Raw genomic sequence first — 10,140 nt, forward strand, 5'->3', positions numbered from 1 at the left:
AACATGTTATGGGGATATAGTTGACTATCACAAGAAAGGCCAAGGATGCTGCTAAATATTCTATTCCATTCAAGACAACTCCCACAGCAAAGAATTATAAGGCCCAGGGGCCAGCATTGTAGCATTGTGGGTAAAAGTATGGACACAGGCATCCCTTATGGGTACCAGTTTGTTTCTCAGCTGCTCCACTTCTGACCCAGCTCCCTGCTAATGGCCTGTGAAGAACAGTGGAAGATGGCCCAAGTGGTTGGGCCCTGCCACCCACATGGGAGACCAGGATGAGGCTCCTGGCTCCTGGATTCAGCCTGGCCCAGCTCCGGCCATTGCAGCCATTTAGCGGGTAAACCAGCTGATAGACAATCTCTCTCTCTCTCTCTCTCTCTCTCTCTTCCGCTTTCTCTCTCTGTAACTCCGCCTTTCAAATAAATAAATAAATCTTTTAAAAAAAGAGTTATAGGGCCCACAATGTCAGTAGTGCTGAGGCTGAGAATCCTTGCTAGTAGCTAAAGCAGAAGACTGGGAACCATACACACTTACAAAGCATGGCAGAGCCTCGCAAGTAACATATAGGTCTTGGTGCTAGAATACCTGCAGATACGGATCTTGGACTCACTATCTGGTTTCAACAAGTTATTTAACCTGTTTGAGCCTCAGTTTCCAAATGTGGAGAACAGCACTCAACTCATGGGTCTGTTAGGAGGCTCCACAAGTTGGTACTTAACTCAAAGTCTGGCACACAAAAGAGGCAGGGTTGGTATTATTAATGAAAGGCATGGCAAGCAAAATACTGGGAGAAAGATATCTTGCTTTACTGAATGAGGTAAGAAGGAACAGGAAAATTAAGAAATATTATAATGACAATAGTGCCTTAGTAACAGGATTATTAATGTTTTCCTACTGTGAAATTCTACCCTGGATTGTACTCATCATAAAGCAATTTAGCTAAATTAAATGATTGTTGAGTAACATTCTCTTAGCACAATGGAATTCATCATTTCTCACCCCACTGAAAGAAATTCAATAGACACCAGGTTTCCGGAGTGGCCCAAATTCTCTTGATCATTAACAAGATTCATTGCTCTATTTCCTGTGGTGCTTTCTTAAGAACTTTTATTCACAAGAAAGTGATTTAATGATAGCATTTAATATTGCATCAACCATTGCTAGATACCCATTTGTTTTTTCACAGATTCTTTCTGAAAATATCACATTACTTTTGTGCAGACATCAGTGGGGTTTCGGACTTTCTCACATCTAGACACTCTTACTCCCTCCTCAGCAGCCTTAAGCAGAGACAGCCTCTCCTTTGCCTCATAGCCAGCGAGTTACCTCTCCCTTATACTTCCTGGGTGTTGGTCTCTGTGCATTTTACTGGCAGGACTGCAATAAGGGGCTCCCTCTTCCTGCTCCAGCAGCTCACTTCCCACCCAGTCTTTCCACTCCTGCCTCTCAACCATCCTGATGGTGCCATGTGTCTCCTCTGCCACACTCACGGCTGGTTAAAATATTTCTGTAACTTCTACCCCCCACCCCAATCTCCCTCAGATAAGAGCCGCTCTTCTCTCCAGGTCCTTTCAAATTTCACTCATCAAACCTGCTATTCAAGAACAGAGAGACTCCTTTAGAAATGTCAAGCCTTTCACCATTCCCATAGCAGGAAGACTCTGGGTACAGAGAGAAAGGAAGCTCCAAGAAGCAGAGACAGATGGAAGTGGGTAAGGTGGAAGAGGGGAGAGAAGGAAAAGAAGTAGACAACTTGAAGAGAACAGGCAATCATGGGGCAAATACATGATCCAAAAAAGAGCAAGAGGATTAGCATTCCTAATTGCTTCTCTATGTAGAAACCACATCCAGTGTTACATCAAACAGTATATGTTTACCTGCAGAACCAACCAAGCACTACCGCAGCCTCCAGGCATTTTATGTATTTACTTTGTGAGCCTCCCAACAATCTGTGAAGAAGTGAGAAGTGGAGAAACAGTGCCATCTCCACCGTCTCAGGTAAGAAAACTTGGTTGCAAAGAGGTGACAACACTCAGTATCTCCCCTCTCAAAATAGCTGGAACATGGGAGAAAAGAGGGAAACAGACCCCAAGCTTGCCAAATTTAAGTCTCAGAGATTTGTAAGAAAAGCAGACAAAAGCATCGGAGACAGCAGTGACAGTCCAGAGAAGGAAAGTAAGTCATTGCCCTGATAAGAGCAGAAAGAAATGCAAGAAAGAAGGGAGCAGAAAAAAACTTGCTAGGAAGAGTGCCAGACTGAAGGACAGACACAAGCAAGGACCAGCACACGGGAGGAAAGCGGTGGCTCACCGCGGGTCTGGGTCTCACTTCCTCAGCAGCGCACTCACCTAGCAAGGCGGAGACCGCATGGAAAACCACCTAGGAAAACACGCAAGGCAAAGACAACGTATCTCTGCTCCATTCTTTTCAACGTAGGCTTTAATTCATAATGCACTCGGGGAGAAAGATCGGGAGGGTCCGGGTCAACATTTAGAAGGGGTACGTATACTAAATACACGGGCCTTTGCTAAAAGTTGTTGAAGCCACCCTAAACCCTGTCTTGGTATTTTTTATCTCGTCGGGTCCAATAAGAACCTACCGACGGCTTTAAGAGAAAAACAAATAAAAATAGCTGGAGGCTGAGATTAAAACTCCCAACTCCTCTGAATCTCATTTTTCGTAAGTTTCTTTTATTAACTGAATATCCTTTCCATGTTCATTTCCCGTCGTTCTTTGGGCTGAGGAGAGCCCCATCAGGCCCGCGCTGCACACCGCGGTGCTAGCGGGAGGGAAGGGCGCCCCGCAGTCAGTCCCGGCGCGCCCCCTCCTCCCCGGGCGCCCCTTCCCACACGCCGTCGGGCCTCCAGAGGCTGGAGTAGGTCGAGCGGCCATAGCCCGCGCTGTAATCGTAGGACACTTGGTGAGACGGCGGCGGCGGAGGCAGGGCGCAGTCCGGAAAGAAGGGGGCGAAAGAGGCCAAATGGCCCGGCCCGTCCTCCCCGCCGGCAGAGTCCGCGGCGGCGGGGTACAGGAGACGCAAGGGCTCGTTCAAGGTCAAGCCGCCACGGGGGGCAGCCAGGGCCGGCTTCTTGCTCTGGGGACAGCCCGGGGCGCTCCAGGTCTCGGAGTACAGTAGGCTCCCCACCATCGCGGGCGGAGGCTCGAAGAGGCCGGGCTCCAGCTCTGGGGTCGCTCGCAGCACTGCTCCTCCACCGGGGAACACGTCGAGTGGCTCGGCGGCGAGCAGCACGCCCGCTTCTGTGCCGGCGCTGCCGTAGTCTGGCCCCAGCAACTCGAAGAACTCCGCGGCCTCTGCCCCTTTCTCTAGGTCGCCCAAGCTCACACCCGGCGCCGACGGGCCGCACCCGCCGCCACCTGCCCGGGACGGCTCCGTGAAGAAAGACGGGGGGAGGTTGCGGGCCCGCAGTGGGACCTTCCTGGCGCCCGGGGCCACTGTGCCCCCCACGGGGCCGGTCGCGTCCTCCCCGGCGCCCACTGCGCCCGCTCCACTGAGCCCAGCCGCCGGCGAAGCCACCGCGCTTCCCGCCGGCTCCGCGGCCCCAGGGACGTGGCGCAGCGAGTCGAAAAGCGCGGCCAGACTCCGGCTCTGCAGGCTGGCGGCTGCCGCGGCCTGTGACGCCTCTCGCCGCGGGGCGGCCTTGCCGTGGGCCGGAGCCGCGACAGTCGGAGCGCCAGGCGGCCGTTTGGCGGGTGTGTCGGCCGCGCTCGGGGAGGGCGGGCCCGGGGGCGCGGCGCCCATGAGGCCGCTGCAGCGCTTGATCTGCTTCTGCAGGTACTTGCGATGGTTCACCTTCCGCTTGGACTTGCCCGGCTTGTCGAGCGCCAGTTTGATGTTGCTGGACGCCGAGTCGATGAAGCTAAGCAGGTCGCGTGTGGCCTCTCGCACGTCCCCGCCCTCGGCTCCAGAGAGCAGCGCGCCCGCCGGCGCCCCAGTCTCATCGTCCTCGAAACAGCAGCCCTTGTCGAGGGCTCCGAAGGCGCCCCCGAGCCCGTCCGGGGAGCCCCCGAATCCGAAGGGCACGAAGGGGTGCGTGCTGAGGAGCGCCGCCTGCACCGCCATCGCAGCGGCTCCCGGGCGGTCTGCAGCGCTGCCCGTGCGCCCCCGGCCGGCTCCCGCCCCGGCGCGACCCGCGCGGCGCAGCCTCCTAGCTCCCGGCCCGGCTCGCAGCGCGGCCTCCCGGGGGAGCTCATTAGGTCTTGTAAGCGAGGGGCGGAGGGAGGGAGCGCGGGGCGACCGCCCCGGTGGCGGAGGGGAGGGGCTTACTTAGCCTGGTTTGGTTCGGCGGGGGTCGCTTTTCTACTTTTCCAGGCTTTCTCAAGCTCATCGCCTTAACCCCTTCGCTTCCCTTCAGCCCGCTAACTCCAGTCTCCAGCGGAGAGGAGGTGGCCCATCCTCAAGTTCCAGTTCACGTCCTGCACAATCACACCTTGGTGTGGGGAGACGGTTCCTGGGGCAGGAAGAGCAGGAGTTAAGAGACTTGGGCTTCAGCCCCAGCTCTGGGAACAATAACGGCCAGCAGTCACGGGGCACCTGTTATGCCAAGCATTGTCCATACATTGTCTCGTTTGTGAACACCAGCCGCATGCATTGTGTATGGTTATAATCATACAACCCACGAGGAAACTGCGCCTCCCAGAGGTTCAATGTGTTGACCAAGACCAGATCCAGTCCAGTCTGACTCTGAAGCCATTCCCAAACTCTTGACAAAACTTGTGTCTTGGCCTCTTTTCTCATTTTTTTGAGACGGGGGAAGGGAACTAATACTTCTTGAAGCTCTAACCCAGGCCCTAAGATTCAGAGGGCGTTTCCCCAAGAATGGAGTTCAGTGCTCTTTCTTCCACTCTTTGATTGTCAGAACTAAGGATTGACGGGCAGTGCTTTGAGACCAGTGCCGGGCTTCTCTTTTATTAGAACAGAAACAGAAGGAGGTAAGGGAGAAAGGTGTGGCTTGCACTGAGCTAGCTGTTGTATGAGAGAGCCCTGTGTGTGTCCAAAACTTTCAGCACGTTAAGACATGCTGTTTCGGTTGTCTTCTGGAACTTGAGTTACATTTCAAGGACGCATTGAAACTCCTTGACACCCATTTCACCTGTCCTCTTTGGAATAGAGAAAATGAAGAATATGGTCAAACATGAAAGGTGATTCAGAAAGGACTATGTGCGTAATTAGGTATTCTCTAAGTTACTACAATTTAGGTGCAGAGACCACCTAGGAGAGATACACACCACCCCATTCAAAATTCTTTGGGTGTCATTTTTCAGATGGACCAAAACTACTTCTGAGCATCCTGAGAAGGGCCAGATGCATTGAGGAGACAAAGTAGCCTCTGTCCAGGCCCACATAAAAGGACTCAAATTTTTTATTTGCTGAAGTTGGATCAATTTTTATATGCCTTTAATTTGAGTTCAGAGATATCCAGAGACACCCAGCATTTGGTTAGAGGTGCCCAGAGGTCAGTCACAGATGTCACTGGACACAGGATTTTTTTCTTCTGTGATTGGACTATTTTATTCTTGGTGACATTTGCAGTCAGAAAAGTGTGCACCTGTTACTAATGTGCATTTCTTACCCCTAAGATGTGAATATCAGCCCTGCCCTTCCCTTCTACAGATGAGGCCCTTCCATCAGCCCATGCATTCACTTTCTTTCAACTGAGTAATTCTTACAGGTACCTAGACATAGACTGCACAGAACTCTACATTAAACTGACATCTTTAGTCTGAAAAAAATCTATTACCCCCAAGAGTTACTTTAAGTCCTAATGTAATCATATTCAAAATAAATGAAATATGAAAAGATCTGTATGTAAAAGTCTTTCTTCTTTTCCAGATGATTGGAGTTCTAAGCAAAAAAAGTTGACTGGAAATTACCTGAGGCTAGTAGCTGAGCGTCCTTGGGTAAGCCAATGTATCTTATAAGGCTCAGACTCCTCATCAGAAAGATGAGAATAGTCATATATAGAGTCATAATTGTTTTCGTGGTGAGAATTACATGACATAATACAAATAATAGCTCCAAGTCTTACTTTTCTTATCAGAACAATGGAGGTCATCTCAACTACTTGAGGTTGTTGTGAGATGGCATATATAAAGGAGTTGGCAGAAAATAGTGGTTCAACAAGTATCCATGCTCTTGATTCTTTAGGCTCCACCCATTTCTTACAACCCACACCATGTAAAATCAGCATCATTTGCACTTTTCTCCAACAAGAGAATTATTCTTTTCAAATGCAGGAGAGCAACTTGCAAGTTGCAGAAATTTAGAAAAAGGCAGTATAAAAGAGTAGACCAAGTGCTGGAACTGGAGCCAAAGACTACGACTGGACTCCAGTCTTATTATTATCTGAATGCTGAAAGGAAATTGAACGAATAAATAGCAATAGGAATCTGCCTTTTATTATCTGAATGACAATAGGAAAGTCATTTAACGCTCTGGATCTCAATGTTCTCATCTATAAAATGGGAATAATAATGTAAGCCTATTTGATAGAAAATCAATATGAATAAAAATGAAAGTTTTTTGTCAATCATAAACTCCATATATAAATAAAAGTTACGCACAGCTTAGAGCTGTATAGCTTGATTCACACAACTGATCCATACACATAAATTTCCATCCAGGTACTTATTCATTCTACAAAAGATGTTTACATTCACAGTGTTCTCAGCCCTGTGCTAAGACAGGATAGAGTTATAAGAAGTCATGATTCTTGCTCTGTCCAGAAAGACAGGCATGCAAACAAGCCATTGTAACATAACTGTCTCAATGGAAGTAAAATAAAGGTTCAATGGTTGATGGGATAAAGAACTTTCCATTCTGTCCAAAGGAGTTGGGGAAGTCTGGATGGACAGGGAGCATTTGAGTTAAAACTTCAGTGTGTCAAGCAAAGAAGCAATATCTCTGGCAAAGAGAACAGCTGGGACAAGGACCTGATTACATGAAAGCTACATTTATGGGAAAATTTAGGCCATAGACAACACAGGAAAAACTTCCGCGTGGAATAATTCTATATCTGAGAACAAAATAAATCCTTAGAGTGTCCACCCTCTAGCTAAAGTATACATATAGACCTCACTTCTTGGTTTCAGCAGCTTTTCTCCCTTGACGTCTGTTCCTTTGGGGAAGAGCTCTGAGGGACCAGCCCACCAGTCCCTCCTCCTACTCCTGAGTGAGTATATTCACTTGAGTGGCTTTGACATCAATACATTTCACTTCCTGTGGAGCAGAGGGACCAGGCTCCAGCCTGCACTAGGAGCTCTCTGCAGAACTCCAAACTAGAACTCTTTTGCCCCAGTGATGCCTAATGCTGAGCATGTGGGATTAGTCTCCTTGGGAACCAAGCCCCCCAGGGGCTCAAGGGCTGATCTGGCCCAAACCGTTTGGGAGAATTGAGATTTCATATTGTTCTTTTACACTTGGATTTCAGGACATTACTTAGACAAAAGCCCACCTGAGAGCTGCCTCCTTTCTTGTGGGTAAATATAGCAGCAGGATCAAAAGCTGACTTACTTATTTTGTTTTCCTCTTTGTAACTTTAATCATATTCCCTGCAGGACAATCTTAGTCCTCAGAGATGTCAGGAATGCACGTTCATAATGAAAGAAATAATTATGCATCTTTTGCTTTCCTCTCTCTTTCAAACCAATTTCCTGTCATTCACTATTTTTGAAATCCCAAATAAAGCAAATTAATTCCTCAATTTTGCCCACAATTTATAAAGTATCATTATCATCATGATGTATCGCCTTATAAATGGTGCACCACGCAAAATGTATCTCCTGTTTTCCTTCTCATCCTTTCTCCCTGCCAACCAGATTCTATAACACTAGATCTCTTCTAAGAATTTTTTTTAAGAGGCAAAGACACAGAGGGAAAGGGAGACAGACAGGCCAACAGAGAGAGCTTCCAGACACTGGTTCACTCCACAAATGCCAGCAATGATCCATCAGGGCTGGGTAAGGCCTGGCAAAAGCTGGGTGCCAGGAACACCATGCAGTCTCTAGGAAAATAGTGGGAAAAGATGCTAACTGAACTAGGATTGTTGAAAATACTGCTGCCAAACTAAGAGATAATGCATATCAACTCTAAATGCTGTAGTGGTCTCTTTCTGTATCTATTGAAATATTAACCAATAATGCCAAAAGAAAGATCTAGAGAGGAAAAATATGGATTTAGATTTTGGATTTCTTTTTAAATTTTGTCCTATTTACTTACTCTATCTTGCTTTATTTCAGAAATAATTTCTGGCCACTTTTAAGAGGACAGAAAATATCATAAGGCAAGTCAAATTAAAAGCAAGATTACAACCAGTACCCAAATACTGGTTCTTAATACTGTTATCCAATTAAAAATAGCTAGAATCCCTTAAGGGACCACTGATTTAGGACAGAGGCAGAGAATAAACAAAACAAGCACTGAGAATCTTATACTACCAGAAATTATGATGGTGTTCAAAGCACAAAATGATGGAGTATGTCAAAGGTGCACAGGAGACAACTGAACAAGCTCCCAATCACCAAAGCTAGAACAATTTGAGCAACAAAATAAATAATGGATTATCAAGTTAAGTTATAAGCCAAAGATAAAAATATCTGTTATTACACATTAATATAAAGAAATTATTTAAGGGGCCAGCACTGCAGCATAGTAGGTTAAGCCTCTGCCTGCAGCACTGGCATCCTATATGGGCCCCAGTTCATGTCCCAGCTGCTCCTCTTCTGATCTAGCTCTCTGCTTGCAGTCTGGGAAAGCAGTGTAAGATGGTCCAACTGCTTGGACCCCTGCACCTGCCTGGGAGACCCAGAAAAAACTCTTGGCTCCTGGCTTCGGATTGGCCCAGCTCTGGCTGTTGTGACCATTTAGGGAGTGAACCAGTAGATGGAAGACCCCTTTCTCTCAGTCTCTCCCTCTCTCTGTCTATAATTCTACCTCTCAAATTCATAAATCTTTTTAAAATGATTGAGTAAATAAGTGAGGAAAAATAGACAACTCCCCATGCAGTGAATTCTAAGTAATTTGGGAATACACTCTGCAGAAGGTAAACTATAACTCCCTTAAATGTAAGGTCTGCATTTGAGACTGCATAGTGACTGCCTTTCAAAGAAAATAGTAAAAAAGTGAATGAAAAAGACTGACTTTGCAATACACAAAACTGATAAGCACCACTCAACCAAGTGACATTAATGGGGATCTTATGTTGGTATGATGTGATGAGACAGGATCCTGGAATAGAAAAAAAAAAAAAATATATATATATATATATATAAATATATAGGGGCTAGCATGGTGGTATAGTGGGTTAAGCCACCGCCTGCGATGCCAGCATCCCATGTTGGGTGCCAGTTCCATTGCTGGCTACTCTACTTCCTATCCATCTCTCTGATAATGCACCTGGAAAGCAGCAGAAGATGTTCTATGTCCTTGGGACCCTGCACCCACATGGGAGAACTGGATAAAGCTCCTGGCTCTTGGCTTTGGCCTGGCACAGCCCTGACTGTTGCTGCCATTTGTGGCATGAATCAGAAGGAAGATCTTTCTTTTTCTCTGCCTCTGCCTCTCCCTCTCTGTCACTCTGACTTTCAAATAAATAAATAAATCTTAAAAAAAAGAAATCTTTTTTTAAAAAAAATGGAAGAATATAAAGTGAAATAATATTTAGATTTGGGAAATCTGAATAAAGTATAGTCTGTAGTTAGTAATAAGATATCAATATTTGTTCACTAATGGCAAATGTGTCACAGTCATGTAAGATGTTAGCAGTAGGGAAATTGGGTACAGGGCATATAAGAACTCTCTGTACTATCTTCGCAATTTTCCTACAGAGGTAAAACTATTTTGACATAAAATATATTTAAAAATTAAATGTAAAATTAAAACATTTTAAAGATACATTTCATGAAATAAAATGTTAGGCAACTGGGACCTACAATGATATTAAACACAGCAAACTCAGATACACCCTTGTGACATAATCACAAACTTGGCTCTAATCTTCCAGTTAGAATATTTCCCAAAGGAAAACATGAAATCTGGCCCATTACCATAACTAATAGCACCTAAAAGGAAAAAAGAGATCAGTTGCTTAAGATGAATACATGGATCTTGGTAACAGAGCC

General features: G+C 46.4%; 1 protein-coding gene across 1 annotated transcript; it reads right to left on the minus strand.

Annotated features, from left to right (window-relative positions):
* Positions 1-2,676: 2,676 nt before the first annotated feature.
* Positions 2,677-4,480, minus strand: FAM181B (family with sequence similarity 181 member B). The gene has a single exon (XM_051850480.3). The coding sequence runs from the start codon at positions 4,082-4,084 to the stop codon at positions 2,810-2,812; it is 1,275 nt and encodes a 424-aa protein (XP_051706440.1). The 5' UTR covers positions 4,085-4,480; the 3' UTR covers positions 2,677-2,809.
* Positions 4,481-10,140: the final 5,660 nt, after the last annotated feature.

Source organism: Oryctolagus cuniculus, chromosome 1, assembly GCF_051225735.1.
Source record: "Oryctolagus cuniculus isolate XC-2025 breed Fujian yellow rabbit chromosome 1, ASM5122573v1, whole genome shotgun sequence".
Lineage (NCBI taxonomy): Eukaryota > Metazoa > Chordata > Mammalia > Lagomorpha > Leporidae > Oryctolagus > Oryctolagus cuniculus.

Bases quoted from the DNA above. Each gene is read 5' to 3' on its own strand.
- FAM181B (XM_051850480.3), bottom strand. From the start codon at position 4,084: ATGGCGGTGCAGGCGGCGCTCCTCAGCACGCACCCCTTCGTGCCCTTC.